The sequence below is a fragment of the Bubalus kerabau genome, chromosome 8, assembly GCF_029407905.1.
Source record: "Bubalus kerabau isolate K-KA32 ecotype Philippines breed swamp buffalo chromosome 8, PCC_UOA_SB_1v2, whole genome shotgun sequence".
Lineage (NCBI taxonomy): Eukaryota > Metazoa > Chordata > Mammalia > Artiodactyla > Bovidae > Bubalus > Bubalus kerabau.
The window spans coordinates 66,558,468-66,575,072 of record NC_073631.1 but is presented as its reverse complement, the minus strand read 5'-3'; the positions used below and the strand labels follow the sequence as shown (position 1 = coordinate 66,575,072).

Here is a 16,605-nt window from a genome sequence, read left to right as displayed (position 1 = left end):
TGGAGACCTTGGATATACCCTGGGCTTCCCAGGTGGTGCTAGTGGTAAAGAATCCACCGGCCAATGCAGGAGACATAGAAGATGTGGGTTCGATCCCTGGGTCAGAAAGATCCTCTAAAATAGGAATGGCAGCTCCAGTATTTTTGCCTGTAAAGTTCCATGCACAGAGGATCTTGGCGGGCTACAGTCCATGAGGTTCACAGAGAGTCAGACACACACACACACACACACACACAGCCTGCAGAGATTAAGTGATTTTTCAAATGAAGAGGCAGTTGAGGTGAATGAGTTAAGTCAAAACCCAGAAGCCAAGGGGCAGTTATCTTCAACTTGGTTGTTTTAATTTGTAGGTGGCATGAGAAAACTCTTTTAGGTTTTTCTTTTTTTTGGTTACTTTGGTTGATACCCTGGGAAATACACTTTACAAACTTGGTCAAACTTTCTGCTGCTTATTCTTTTGGAAAAGCCACTTGCTTATACTGGTATTTAGGCACCGTGACCAGTGGAGACTAGCAGGACAGGTAAGGCAGAGACGTCAGAAATTCAGCCATGGCTGTCTGGTCTCTGGATCATAGAAGTCATAGAAGTCAGTTGTCTTCAGTCAGGAAGAGGATAGCAGGGACCATAGAAACGAGACATCCCACTGGTACCGAGAGGCACGTGGAGCCAGCATGGCATACAGAAGCCTCCACACAGGCAGGTGGAACACAAAAGCAGAAGGCTGAGCGAGCAGCCTCTCAGTCTGGGGGATGCGTGCAGCAGGCAACTTGGCATGCAGTCAAGCAGCAGAGCTACAGCCATAGGGCTCGTTCCTTGGGAGGGATTTGGCAGGAGCAAGGCAGCCCAGTCCATTAAGGAGGGGCCTTTCAAGCAGGCTCCCAACATAGGGGCTCAGGTAGAAGGACTCAGACAAAAGTCAAGTTACCACATGGGATAGAGTCTAGAGCTTGGGAACAAAGGAAAACTCCAATGATCAGTTCTAGACCAGATACAGTAAACACAAAAAAGCCCAGTAAATAAATTAATTTGTAATGCTGACAAGGGCTGTGGAGAAGACAAAACAGAATAGCACATACATTTAAATTTATTGATTGATTTATTCACACATTTATATCTTTATTTAACTTCCTATCTACTATTGTTTTCCAAAAGCCATGCATAGGTAAACTGGGATTTAAGAGTTAGGCTGTGGATTTGAGAACTAAAATCATATCAATTATTACTGAAGAGTGCTTGCTTAGGTAGTTTCATCCCTTCCAGACATTTTTAGTGCTATTTTAAGCACTAAAATTAAGATTTTCCTTCACTCTCACAATTAGGAGAGGGCAATTGATAAACATCAATTGGTGTTCAGTTATTAGGACAACTGATGTTCAACGTTAGAGGATAAAGATCAGGTTTGTGTGTGTGGGTTGTATGTGTGTGTGTGTTTAGACATTAAAACTGAATATTGGACTTATCAATTTAAAGGATCTAAATAAAGGTGATGGACTCAAACACCAAAAAGGTGGTTAAAACAGCTTACCTTTAAGGAACTTTTTGAACTTGAGATTCTAGATTTCCACATGGTTTTGTTTCACGTTTTATCAGGTAAGTAGGCTCTGTGTTTGATCAGTAGATTATCACATTGCATTTTTAAAGCTCTTCTTTTGTCTCATAAACATTCCTTTTTATTATTATATTTGAGTTTATGTAGCAATTTGGGCTTTCCAAATAATAACCCTGTATTTCAGTAGCAATCTTTTTGAAGTTTTGGCATCATGCCTCATTATATTAAAGAACTATCCATGCCAAATACCTAACCATGACATGGTTTTTGACTTGATCTGCAAGTTGGCAGTAGAAAAGGAAATTCTGTAGTACCTCTATATTAACTAAATGCCATATCTACTTAAATTATCTAATATGCTACTGTAACCTACTTATGAAAACAATAGTTAGCTTAGATGAATAGTCTATAAAATAGTAGGAACTGTTTTAATGCTGAAATGACCACAGAGTACATAAATGCCAAATTATATACAAAGGATCTTTCCTTCTTATACTCCAGAGGTCATCATTGATGGTATCAAAAACAACTTGAAAATGTGTCCTCTACAAAGACATTTGGGTTACTATTTTGTCTTAATTTTCATCCCCATTATTATTGAAATACAAATTCAATTTTAAATATTGATCTGATTTAGATTTTGATAGTTGTATAGAGATTTCTTTGTAGCAACTGGTGTGTTATTATTCTTTAGTGGTTTGGAGTAGGAAGTTGTTGTTATAGCTTTTGACATCTCATTTAAAAATAATTAATGTGTTTCCTTATTCACCTGGTGGCATCTATAATGGGTCAATAGAGTGAAAAATCCTGATGTTGGCAATCAGTGGGAAGTTCTTTAGGGGATATATAGAGATTCTGCACTTTGGTCTAAAGAACGAACTGCTTAAGCCTAAAAGGAAGATATGTGGTGAGTGTGAGAAAGGCCTGGGGCTTAATTGTGTTTGCTTGTGTGAATCAAGAGTGTGGTGTGGCTGCCAAGAAAGCAGAGGCAACCGGAGGCCTGGCTGGCAGGGAGAATTCCCAGTAAACAGTGGGTGGGGGGGTGACTCTACCAACCCTGAATCCCCATCCTCTGCCTGCTGTCTTGGGGTCAGTTTGGGGTTCTCTAGTTAGCTGTATAAATGTTTAAGTGTTTAAAATTGGAGCTCATTCAAAGACAAGTGGTCAGGATGGAGAGAAAACTTGAAACCGTGTTTATATAAGGAAGAGCTGGAGGAACTGGGGATGTTTATTCTGGAGGAGAGGATACTGAATTGCTGTCTTCTTAGATATAAAGGGTTGTCATGTAGAAGAGAGGTTAGATTTATTCTGCATGGCTCTGGAGGGTAGAATAAGGGCCAATGGGGCAGATTTTGGCTCAGCTTTAGGAATAACTTTCTGCTGGTTTCACGTGTCCCTGAAAGGAGTGAACTGTCTCAAAAAGTGATAATTTTGTATCTTGGGGACAGCCATACCTAGGCACATGGTTTCTGTTTTATTCCAGGAAGCATCCCATGAGACTGGATTAAAGACTTCCAGAGTCCTCCCAAATCTGCGATCCTAGTTCACCATCTCTCTGTGTCTCTGTCCAGCAGACACATTTCTTGACCAAGCATAGTGCTAAGGGTGCGGACATCTCCAGGCACTGGAGAAACCAGAATGCTGACAGTGGCCACAGCATAGGGTGAGGAGTGCTCCCAGGGTGATGAACTGGGTGCGTCTGGTCTCAGAGTCCCAGAGAGGGCCCACAAATGTGATGCTTGGATGGCGGTGCCTGAGCTGAGTTGTAAGTAGGAGTTGGCAAGAAAGAATGGTGATTAGGCATTGCAACAGGAGGATCAAGCTTTTGGAGAGGCCAAGGTGAGAGTGTGGGTGCAGGTAGACAGGGAGAGAATAAAATGGAGCAGGAGGTGGAGAAGAAAGTGCTTTGTCTGCTAAACTGAGCATTTGGCTTTAGGAGTTGAAGTTTAGGAATCATGTAATCCAATTTGCATATTTGAAAGGTGGCTTAGCTAATAAGGTTGAGGATGGAGGAGTTCAGTTCAGTTCAGTCGCTCAGTTGTGTCCAACTCTTTGCGACCCCATGGATTGCAGCACGCCAGACCTCCCTGTCCATCATCACCAACTCCCAGAGTTCACCCAAACTCTTGTCCATCGAGTCGGTGATGCCATCCAGCCATCTGATCCTCTGTCATCCCCTTCTCCTCCTGCCCCAATCCCTCCCAGCATCAGAGTCATTTCCAATGAGTCAACTCTTCACATGAGGTGGCCAAAGTATTGGAGTTTCAGCTTTAGCATCAGTCCTTCCAAAGAACACCCAGGACTGATCTCCTTTAGAATGGACTGGTTGGATCTCCTTGCAGTCCAAGGGACTCTCAATAGTCTTCTCCAACACCACAGTTCAAAAGCATCAATTTTTCGGTGCTCAGCTTTCTTCACAGTCCAACTCTCACAACCATACATGACCACTGGAAAAACCATAGCCTTGACTAGATGGACCTTTGTTGGCAAAGTAATGTCTCTGCTTTTGAATATGCTATCTAGGTTACTCATAACTTTCCTTCCAAGGAGTAAGTGTCTTTTAATTTCATGGCTGCAGTCACCATCTGCAGTGATTTACCAACAGTCAATTGATCCAGGGACTCCTCTCTGAGTCTCAGGTTTCCCATCCCTTAGGTGAGGCCTTGGACTATTCTGCAGAATTCTATAAGGGTAGTCATTCACTGTCATCCTTTATAATTTCACTTTGTCAAGTCTGTGGCACCCTAGGTCTCACTGGCCACTGGATACAAATGCAATCATTGGTAGTAATACCCAGATTTCACTCATTTTTGATGCTTAGGACCTCTGGAACCCCTGAAAATCACACCCAGTTATCTCTGGGCATGTCCAGTTGGAGAGCATAAGCTGCCCTTCTCCTTCAAGCCTCCTTACCTGTTGCTATCTGTTCAAGGCTCCTCACCTGTTGTTCTCTGAACCCACCTGACTGTGGTGCCTCCTCATGCCAGTCCTTTGTGATGGCACCGTGGTCCCTGTCTGCCACTGACAGCCCTAGAATTCCAGCCTGTAGGGTACTGAGGTGGCCCTGCCCTCCTCACAGTCTTCACTGTATCACAGCCACACTGTCACCAGCCAAAATGGGTAAACGGCTCACTGCCTCATTCTGTGTCACTTTTTGTCACCTTGACAGGGAGGTGGGACTGGATAGGCTTGTACCTCCCAAAGTCCCTCTTGACAAAGCTCCTCTAGTTTCTGCCTGCAGCTCCAAGACTATGGAACCAATCCTGAGAGACACACCAGGGTTTTCTCTCCATTCCAGTTTCCCCCAGTCTCTTCCTATCTTGGCTGGTTCTCCTTCAGCAGCAAAATGAATTATAATCCTAGGCTTTGCCTCTGGATCATCAAACATAGCAATACCTGAGATAATGATGATTATCATGTGTGGTGTGGGGCTAAAAGCTACTCGTGTACCATCTCATTTAATCACTCCCAAGAATTGATGCTTTTGAACTGTGGTGTTGGAGAAGACTCTTGAGAGTCCCTTGGACTGTAAGGAGATCCAACCAGTCCATTCTGAAGAAGATCAGCCCTGGGTGTTCCTTGGAAGGAATGATGCTAAAGCTGAAACACCAGTACTTTGGCCACCTCATGCGAAGAGTTGACTCATTGGAAAAGACTCTGATGCTGGGAGGGATTGGGGGCAAGAGGAGAAGGGGACGACAGAGGATGAGATGGATGAATGGCATCACTGACTCGATGGATGTGAGTCTGAGTGAACTCCGGGAGATGGTGATGGACAGGGAGGACTGGAGTGCTGTGATTCATGGGGTTGCAAAGAGTTGGACATGACTGAGTGAATGAACTGAACTGAACTGAACTGAACCCTTGGAGGTACAGATTATTATTAGCCTCATTTGTAGATAAGGATGAGGCTAAGAGGAATTAAGTAACATGCTCAAACAGCAGACAGAGCTAGAATTTAAAACCAGACTGGTCTAGACTACCAGACACCAAGCTCTTAATAAGTTCCCAGCACTGGGACCTAAACACTCATAATCTTATAACCTGGTTAATGGTAAAGTGCTTACTTTGCTCATTTGTCGTCTTTGCATAAATTCCAAATTGGCTTTTGCATCCAGGGCTGGGAAGAAACGGTGGATGCTGCTCTTTCTCACCTCTTAAAGACCTGCCTATCGAAGAGTTCCAAGGAACAGGCTTTGAACCTCAACAGCCAGCTGGGCATACCCAAAGACACAAGCCAACTGAAGAAGCACATCACCTTGCTTTGTGATCGATTAGCCAAAGGTGGACGTCTCTGCCTAAGTACTGATGCAGCAGCTCCGCAGACCATGGTCATGCCAGGTAGGAACTCCATTCATGCTCCCCAAACACAATTGTATTAAGACTTTGGCCAAATTAAAGGGGTGCACCTTTTATTGTGGCTGTTTTAGGGGGTTACATTTCATAGCAAAGTGATGATAGCCAAGAAAATTGCTTGCACGTTTCCCTTCAGATATCCCAGGATAATCACTTGGATAAATATTCTTGGGGTATTTGCTTGTTAAACATTTCTAGAATGGTATGTCTTCTTTCTTCCCCCTGCTTTTAAATATATGATCCACTTTGTTTTGCTACTAACCAATAAAACGTGGATTAGAGAATAAAACCATTTTTAAGGAAAATTTTACTAAATGTGCTCTCGCGATACCATATTTCATAAATGTAAATAGCATAATACAAGCGGCTAATATAATCCAGATGAGTCCCATCCCTTCTGCCGTTTATTTGGATTGTAGTCACCAGAATAAGGGGGAAGAGACAAAGAAAAAACTGGAGATCAGGCAATATGAGCAGGCTTCAGGGCTGAGGCCACTATGTGCCAGGTTGAGAGATCCAGGTTACCCCTACCTGGGCAGTCAGTAATGGCCATGGTCATCCAGGTCAGCATTCCCACCGTCAGAGGGGCTGAGCTGTCAAGGACTCTGCATTTTGGTCCTTAGGAGGCAGCAGCTCCCAAGTCCTGCTTCCATCTTCTTAGCGTCTCTCTTTATGGCAGCAGCAAAGAGCACAGAGTAAATGAATTTATTAAACGAAGCAGCTATAGCATCTATTTCCTCCTCAAGCAGGGACCATAGTATGGGAAGCGACATGGATTTTTTTCATCTTCTTCTTTATATGCCTTTTGTACACCTACCTCCCTACGCTGATGCTCTTCCTCTTGTTTCCTTTCCCCCTCAACCAGCATTCCTAGAAGTAAAAAGGAATGCAAGTGAAAACTTTAAAAAGATAAACATGGAGACAGCATAGCATAATCTAATAAGCACAGGCTCTGGAGGCAGACAGACCAGTGTTTGGGTCCTGTCTTTATGCCTTACTGCTCATATGACTTGAATATGTTACTTAACTTTCCAGAGTCTAGTCTCTCCTTTCAAAGTGGGTATAATAAAGCCTTCCTTGTTTCCAGGGCCTTATATGTTTATAAAGTACCTAGCACAATTCTCGGAACAGAGATACACTCAGAAACTCAAACTATAATTACTGCCATTGTGTAGATGTATGTATAATTCATCTTCTAAATTTGGGTGAAGAGAATGACTGGCATGGGACCATAGCATTCTATAGTCTATGATTTGAAATATTTTTTACCTTAATTATACACAGACAGAACCTTTTATTCCAAAACCATATTTCTAATATGGTGTTTCAGAATAGAATTGCCTTCCTACATAGAAACAGTTCTAATAGTTTATCTGAATTTAGGTCTTCTTCATCTTGCCCTTGTTAACATCCACCTAACTAGTCCTTTGGCCTCTATTCACCCATTGCTGTCCACTGTTAGGATGCCACATTTATTGAATATAGAAGTATAGTCATTTGTTTAAATAACTAGATTTGGAGGCGACTTCAGGGCTGTGTCCATAGAAACCCTTGATGTAAAATTTCTAACTGTTGGAAGGAAGACGGTGAGGAAAGGAGGAAGAGAGGGAAGGTAGGAACAGAATGAAGGAAAGTAGAAAATGTGTTTGTTCACAAACCAGGAGTCTGTAAGCCAGGTGTGTGCCTGTCTCTGCAGTCTAACTGAGTTCATCCTGTTGGGGTGACTGAAGCTGTGCGTGTTTGTCGTGCTCACAATTGCTTGCTTTCACTTAATAGTGTTTGGCTTCAGTTGAGTGACTCTCCCTCCCACCTGCCGTGATCCAATCATGATAGTGACTTTTAAAAAATTGTTAAATCAGTTCTCTTTGTCATTACCATGCTTCATTATTGACTATAATACTTTTCCTCCTTGGAGCTCAAATTTTTCACACACTAATTTCTGTACTTGGTGGGTTTTTGAGGTAGAAGAAACACATGCAATTATTGCTGTTTTACAAATAGCAATGGAGTTCGGGAAAGCTAAATATCTTGCCCAGAGTCACACGGTTACCAGAAGGGCTAGTCTAGATTCGAAATCTTCTAGCCCATTGTGCTTCCCACTAGACCACACAAACCACAACAGTACAAATAGATTTCTAGTCAGAGCCTCCTTCTGGGTAAACTGTTCTCAATCTGGCCTTCTTTTCACTTAAATTGGTGTCGCACTGTGGGAAGAAAAGGGCAGAAACTGTTTGACACAATCTCTTTTCTTTGCTATGAGGGATATAATAAAGGTTTACCTTGTATTTGCTATGTTCTTAATTTTTATTATCTTGGTAGGTGACTTGGTTCCATTATTACAGACATAATAAGAAATACTGTGAGTTATTTCTGCTTCAAACCAGTAATTACGCAATTTATGATATTAGTTTGGCTGTCGTAGTTGTCTCAGAATACATGAAGGTTAAGTGGCGTACTAGAAAAGAGTGGATGACCGAACACATGGACACACAAACATTTTTCACAGACACTATCTTCTTTTTAATGGTTGGGCGGGAACTCAGAAATCATCTGGTTTGCCTCTCTCACCTAACAGCTGGTGTAACGAAGGCCCTAGAAAGATGAAGTGACTTAGTGGTTGGTATTAAAAGGCAGGAGTGTGTGTAATTTTACCATGTTCCCTATTAAATGGCAGATGAATAAACATCTCAGAATAAAAAACCCTTGGTCTTTTCTAGCCTCCTGACTTTATGAGCCTGGCACCTTGTATGTGCCCTTTCTTTGGTCCAGTAAAGGCCATGATGACAACATCCTCCCTGGCGCCCAGAATTTGAAAATCTTCCCCACTGGGAATTACCTTAAGGACTTTGTTGCCTCACATTTCTCCTGCTTGCCTTTATCAACCTTCAGATTCTCCATCAGCATATAACCTAACCTTTACTGGATATTCTTTTTATTACAGAACCATCAAACTTATATTTCTCTTCTTACCTCTACTACTCACATCTTTCTGCTGGGGAATATTGCACTTTAATTACATGTATTTTTCTTAATCTCAGTGATATGAATTCTACCATTAGAACAAGAGTTCCATGGGGCCACCAGGGTAGGGTTTTTACAAAAATCTGAATGTGTATGCCTTTAGTGGTCTAGCTGACTTTCTCATGCATGTTTGCTTCATCCTTGCAGGTGCTTAGGGCTGAGGTTTACCTTACATTGCTAGATTGATTATGGAAAGTTCAAGACTAATTGGTATCAGGAAAAGACCACCTGAAATTGGAGCCATTTCATTGTTGTCATTGGGAAAACAAAAGATTTGTTTGAAAAATAGTAAAATTAAAATCAACAGTAAGTTTATCATATATTTGCCAAAATTTATGTGATGTCTGTTATGTTATAGCAGTTCTTAGAGACAGCTATTGGAGAAGGCAATGGCACCCCACTCCAGTACTCTTGCCTGGAAAATCCCATGGACGGAGGAGCCTGGTAGGCTGCAGTCCATGGGGTCGCTAAGAGTCAGACACGACTGAGCGACTTCACTTTCACTTTTCATTTTCATGCACTGGAGGAGGAAATGGCAACCCACTCCAGTGTTCTTGCCTGGAGAATCCCAGGGATGGGGGACCCTGGTGGGCTGCCATCTATGGGGTCACACAGAGTCGGACATGACTGAAGTGACTTAGCAGCAGCAGCAGCAGCAGCAGAGACAGTTATGAAGGAATTGCGTGAGGTGTTTGTTTTTGTTCTGTTTCTGGTATGATGATGGACACTCAAATTTGGCCTAACTAGCACCTTTACAAGAGAAGGCAATAGCACCCCACTCCAGTACTCTTGCCTGGAAAATCCCATGGACGGAGGAGCCTGGTAGGCTGCAGTCCATGGGGTCGCTAAGAGTCGGACATGACTGAGCAACTTCACTTTCATTTTTCACTTTCACACATTGGAGAAGGAAATGGCAACCCACTCCAGTGTTCTTGCCTGGAGAATCCCAGGGACAGGGGAGCCTGGTGGGCTGCCATCTATGGGGTCGCACAGAATCGGACACAACTGAAGTGACTTAGCAGCAGCAGCACCTTTACAAAGAAGGCCATTTTTAAGAAAACGCATTCCAACGCGTTCTCCATTTTCCTAGGGGCCTATCATTTTTATGCAAACGATTTTCTTCAGAAATATTTATCTCGTCATTATTCTAACCAGTTTTCTTCACTTCATTGTTAACTGGACCAATTGCCAGATTTTCCCTGGGTACTATCCATGCATGTGGTACAAGTGGTTCTCTAATAACACCTAATTTGCATTGCATTTTGCATCATCTGCAAGATTTGTCATTTCCCTCTGCAACCCATTTATGCTGTATTTGTAACAATTTCCAACAGTCACTGAAAGATGAACCAATATAAGAAGTTGATGGCAGGTGGGGATTCATATAGTGTTGAATGTGGAAAGAAACTTGAGTAGAGACTAGTTTCATAAGTGGCCAGTTAGTTTTTGAGCGACTATCTTTGTATTATGCTTTTGTTTTTTATTACTACAATTAAGATAATTAGAACATAGGAGAATCCCCCTCCCCCCAATTATGTAAGAATTTAGAATGCGCTAGCCTAAAGTCTGATTTCATGTGCTGATGTGGCATTTCAAAGCAATGGAGAAAGGACACAGTGAATTAATTGAAAAATGTTGCTGGGAGCAGACCAACCATTTGGAGGAAAAGTAGATTCTCTAGTCCATAACATGTGCCACAATACATTTCAGATGGAGATTTAAAGGTAAAAAAAAATGAAACTGCCCGAACAGAACAAAATAGAGGTAGATACATAGATATGGAGGCAAGATAGGCCTTTCTAAGTTAAGTCAGCAAAGGCAGATAGCAAAAGACAGAGTTCAGCTATCTACTTCTTAAGATCTGGTCCAGAAGCATGTGAACTGAGGTGTGTGTTAATGATAACTACCCTGGATGGTGCAGTCACAGGTGGTGTCTGAGCATCCTCCTCCTAGTTCTCCTCCATATAAGGCGTACATTTTCCTACAAATAACATATATAACTTTTATAAAATGAGACTGTGGTAAAAATGCCAACAATGAAATGACTGTAGTATCAGAAATGGTAGTAAGGAAAAAATGGTCAGTTCCATAAATCAGGAAAATTAATGACTTTTACAGTATTCAAGGGCGATGACCTGTGTTTATGGGGCTTGTTTATATTTCAGTTGTGATAAACAAATACAGGTTCTTCAGGACTTTGTGCAGCTTGTTTATGGATTCTGCTTCCTTCCTACCTCTATATCTCATCTCTGAAAATAGGCCAAATCGTGCAAATTATTGATCTCTGAGCAATTTTCTACCCTTTTCACAAGTGACTTCATAATTACTAAATTAGGTGAACACTTTGCCTATAAGCCTCAGTCTGCTCTGAAGGCTTTTTCAATAAGACCATTCCCTTAGAACATTCTCATTTTTTAACTTCTCTTTTGCTCTCAGAAACTGTTCCTGACCCGCCTGGGCTTGTCTTTTCCAGTCTGCTTTGTGCATCTGTGCCTGCACGTGGCCTTTTCTCTGTGTACACACTCCTGGTGTGTCTTCTTCCTCTTACAAGGACACTAGTACTTTTGGGTCGGGGCCTCACTCTCATGACCTCATTTAACCTTAATTACCTCTTTAAAGGCCCTGTTTCCAAATACAGCCACATTGGGGGGCTGGCTAGGGCTTCAACCTATGAATTTTGGGGAGGACACAAGTCAGTCCATAATGCCTCCAGATAATAGCTAAGTGCATGAAGGACTTATATTTTATTCTTTTTTGTGTGTGTGAATATAGTATCCTACTTATGCCTAGTATATATATAGTTGATGCCCATCATATATTTTTTAAACTTCTTATTTTGAAATAATTACAGACTCATAGGAAGATGCAATGGCAACCCACTCCAGTGTTCTTGCCTGGAGAATCCCAGGGACGGGGGAGCCTGGTGGGCTGCCGTCTGTGGGGTCACACGGAGTTGGACACGACTGAAGTGACTTAGCATAGCATAGCGTAGGAAAATGCAAAAATACTCCATAGAATCCCAGGTACTCTTCATCCAGCTTTCCCCAATGGTGACATTTCATAGACTGTAGTCTAGTATCAAAAATAGGAAACTAACTTTGGTCTACCTTATGTTTTTAGAATGAATCAGTGGAGCTGTTTATAAAGAAGCTGTCTTAAAGTAGGTGTGAATTTTAGATATTTAGAAAGGACAGTGGCAGATACTATAGATAGAGTTGTTAATTTAAGCAAGGAGATATGGGTCTATAAGTAAACTGCTTAAATTTCAGGTTGGAAATTTAGTTTGGTAGATCAGTAAGCATCAGTTGATATAGAACTTGAAAAGCTAGATAAAAGAGATTGAGCAAATGGTGAAGGAAACTTATAGATTAAGATATAAGTGATTTATAAAGGACAGCGTTCTATTCCATTTTGAAAAGTGGTTTAAAAAACAAAGCAAAAATAACTCCCTGTGTTTTAGACATACTAATCTGATAGGGGTATACAGGAGAGAGAGGAATATGAAAAATAAGGAAGAATATAGAAGTTTCATCAAGTTTTTTAATTGCATTGATGGAAATCATTAAGTTTGTAATTTTGTCATGAATAATACGCTTCATTTCAAATACAGTGAGCTTGAGATGACTAAGATGCATCCAAGAAAAGAGATATGTTAATAGCTGGATCTGAGGGATTTGAGTTGAAGGGAAAGATTAAAGCTTAAAAGTAGATTTTAGTATCCTCAGCTTAGAGGCCATCACTGAAACTTTGTCATTGGAGGAACTCGATGGTAGTGAAGGCAGAGGCAGGGAACCCTGGATTTGGGATTTATTTGCAGAGCCAGATAAGAAGTGCATTCTACATGGAGGAGGTGAATTTCAAAGAATTTCCAGCAGAAATGGTGTCAGTACTATTTAGGACAGAAGGTCAAGGAAAGATCCGTGTGTAACTGGAAGGAACAGTATAAGAAGGCAAAGGCAAGAAGTAGGCTATTATCAAGGTTTTTATTTCTTTTCCTTTTCTTCTCTTTAGAAAATATATTTCAAGATGTTTGAAGGTTGGGGAGTGGTGGTAAGATGAAAGTGCTAAAAACCCAACATTCACGTTAAATGGGGAGGTTTGAGGAAGCAGAGGGATAATCTAAAATACAGCTAAACTGAAGAGTATTTGAGAAGGGAAACAAATGAGAAGCCAGATATAAATTGGAAATATAGGGAGATTTTTTAAAAAGAACATTTCATGAAGTCCAGCCACCTGAGCTTTGGAGAAGTAAAGTTTTATAATAACCTGCAAGAGAGCAAGAACGGGGTGAATGCTGAGGCAGTAAATTAAGGTTGATTTGCAGTGGCTGCTGTGGGAGGGACAAGCTCAGCCATTTAGCAACTGTGCAGCTACTTCTTCCTCTAGATTTTCTGATTGAAATACTGAGATAGCACCACCTTGTTTTGAAACAGCATATTGTTGTTTTGAAAATCAAACTGTATTGTTAGAAGTAAAGAAAGCATGCAGTTTTTAATAGGGTTGCTCCTATTAATAATTATGAGGCTTTCCTGGTGACTCAGATGGTAAAGAATCTGCCTGCAATGCAGGAGACCTGGGTTCAATTCCTGGGTCATCCATTGTAATAGGGAGTCCAGAATGGAATGAAGAAAGGTTAATGGAAGAATATTTGAATCCAGGATTAGAGCTGTATTTGACAGGAGAAGCAATTAGGAGCAACTATAGGGGAAGGTCTACCATCAAAGACCTAATAGAATAACGTTCTCCCTGTGTGTACTTAACAAATACTTGTTGATAGATAAGCCGGCTGGTAACTAATTACAATGTGATGACCAAAGCCCAGTTTCTTGGAAGTAGGGCTGTTAAAACAGGAGTAGAATACCAGGGGAGTTTGAGGAATTTCCTTCCCTGCAGATGTTTAAACTAATACAGATAGTCAACAGTCTGAAGATAATTTGGGAAAAACTCTGCCTAAAAGTAGGGGGTTGAATTAAATAACTCTTAAAGTACATCACTATTTCTATTTCTTCAGTCATGTCATATGAACAGATCTTTAATATGTACATTTTTATCCTCATCCAGCTGTAAATGTGAGCTGTCTTTTCTTTGGACTAATCTCATATGAGATATTATAATGGAAACCCTAACTGTGTAATTTTCAATATCATTAAAAATTATGTAGGTTGACCAAAAGAAGGAGTATTTCCGTAACACTGGAGCATCGCTTGGAAGGTACTTATCTCTGAGGCTTTGTATTGATATAAAAAAATAAAACTTTTCTCCCATATTTAATTGACATATGGGACTATTTTATATTCAAATGTGAGGATAAAAAATTTGTATTTATTCCAGCAGCTGATGGTTTGAAGGGATTTCTACTGATTCAACTTGTAAAAAATCTTTTCTAGTTTTCTTCCTCTCAACTTTTACCCCTACCTGAACTTCTGCTACCTCAGTGAGTCTGTCTTCAATAGTAAGGTTTTACTGGTTCACCTCCAAATTGGAGTAAACACTTATCCTATTTTCTTTCCTTCAACTGTTACTCCCAGGACCTGTTCTCTGTCTGAGGAATTTGCTCTTCAACAATAACTTCTCTGCTTTCAGTAGAAATTCAGGATTATTAAAATTGTATGTATTGTTTTTAATTCTCCTTTAGATTTTAGGGTACCTGGATAAAATATTTCAAGTGCTTAGAATCAACTCGTCAGTTACTTATGTGAAGCAGTCACTGAAACTTATTTTATATCACATTATTTTCATTTAAAATAATGAGAAAACCCACAGATCTGCCCCACAGATGGGGCAGATCCAGCAAGGTGGCCCATTCCCATTTATATTTCTGGCCAAAATACTTGGCCTAAACTGGGAATGACATTCTGCTTCTGACACTATGCAGCCCTTGCAAGGAACTATCATGTTCTTGCAGTTAGAACTGTTGAATGAAGTCAGGTCTGTGTTCCCAGCCTTTAAAACACACTTTTCACATTAAACTTTGAAAGAAAAGCATTTTTAGTGCGTTTGTTTATTCAAATAAATTATTGGAATAATTAGACCCTTCTGATTTATGTGTAGTGTGATATTTCCTAAACAATTAAAAATGAAAATGAAAAACTATTCTCATATCTAGTGGCTCTTAGAGTATATCACCTGATTCTGAAAGTATTTCTCTGTACAATATGTCTCAACTTTATGCTTTTTATTATTATTATTTTAATATAAATTTATTTATTTTAATTGGAGACTAATTACTTTACAATATTGTATTGGTTTTGCCGTACATCAACATGAATCCACCACGAGTGTACATGTGTTCCCCATCCTGAACCCCCCTCCCACCTCCCTCCCCATACCATCCCTCTGGGTCATCCCAGTGCACCAGCCCCGAGCATCCTGTATCATGCATCAAACCTGGACTGGCGATTCGTTTCACATATGATATTATACATGTTTCAATGCCATTCTCCCAAATCATCCCACCCTCTCCCTCTCCCACAGAGTCCAAAATACTGTTCTATACATCTGTGTCTCTTTTGCTGTCTCTCATACAGGGTTATTGTTACCATCTTTCTAAATTCCATATATATGCGTTAGTACACTGTATTGGTGTTTTTCTTTCTGGCTTACTTCACTCTGTATAATAGGCTCCAGTTTCATCCACCTCATTAGAACTGATTCAAATGTATTCTTTTTAATGGCTGAATAATACTCCATTGTGTATATGTACCACAGCTTTCTTATCCATTCATCTGCTGATGGACATCTAGGTTGCTTCCATGTCCTGGCTATTATAAATAGTGCTGCGATGAACATTGGGGTACACGTGTCTCTTTCAATTCTGGTTTCCTCAGTGTGTATGCCCAGCAGTGGGATTGCTGGGTCGTATGGCAGTTCTATTTCCAGTTTTTTAAGGAATCTCCACACTGTTCTCCATAGTGGCTGTACTAGTTTGCATTCCCACCAACAGTGTAAGAGGGTTCCTGCCGGGGTCCAGCCCCAGCTGATCCAGGGTATTCGAAGGAGAGACGGCGTAGGCGAGGGTCAGGGAACAACTGCTTAATTAAACGTTAATTAAGGATATAAAGAGTAATAGAATGAGGATAGCTCAGTAGGAAAATTCAGTGGAGAAAAGAGGCTGAGTAGCTTGGTTTACACGGGGGACCAATAAAACTTCAAGACAAGAAGCTTGCACCACTTACTTAGGCTGCAGGCGTCCTTCCGTTCTCCCGAAGGAGAGGAGACACTGAGGCCTCCCCGGTCGGATCTTAGAAGCCCAGGCAAAATTAGTAAGCTTGGTGGGTTCCGCGCTCCAGATGGAGACTCAACCAGAGTGAGAGAGAGAGAGACATGGGGAGACCAGTCTTTCGAGGAACTGATCCCAATTCTTTATTTTCCATGGTCTACTTTTATACACTGAGATGTTATGCAAAAGTCACACGGGGTCAGCAGTCCTGATTTTTATCAAAGTCAGGTGCTTCATACAAATGTATACAGAGGTCTTAGGGGTGTTACATCATCTTCTGGCCAGGGGGCCTGCTGACAATTTATGACCCTCTCCTTGTGACAGCGGTCAGTCAACCAGGACACTTATTTCTCCAGGGGTGATTATTCTTAAAACAGACGCCATCCAAATAAAGTTACATTCCTATAGGGTGAGGGTGTAGTGGGTTTTAGTTAAGGAAAGAATTTACTTAGCCTAAGGT

General features: G+C 41.0%; 1 protein-coding gene across 5 annotated transcripts in view; it reads left to right on the top strand.

Annotated features, from left to right (window-relative positions):
* The window catches only part of BBS9 (Bardet-Biedl syndrome 9), a 481,177-nt gene that overhangs the window by 408,042 nt on the left and 56,530 nt on the right, over positions 1-16,605 (top strand). For all 5 annotated transcript variants that reach the window (XM_055590433.1, XM_055590432.1, XM_055590431.1 and 2 more), the window contains one exon: positions 5,668-5,890. In XM_055590433.1, the coding sequence (XP_055446408.1) occupies positions 5,668-5,890 (223 nt within the window). The remainder of the gene's footprint in view (positions 1-5,667; positions 5,891-16,605) is intronic.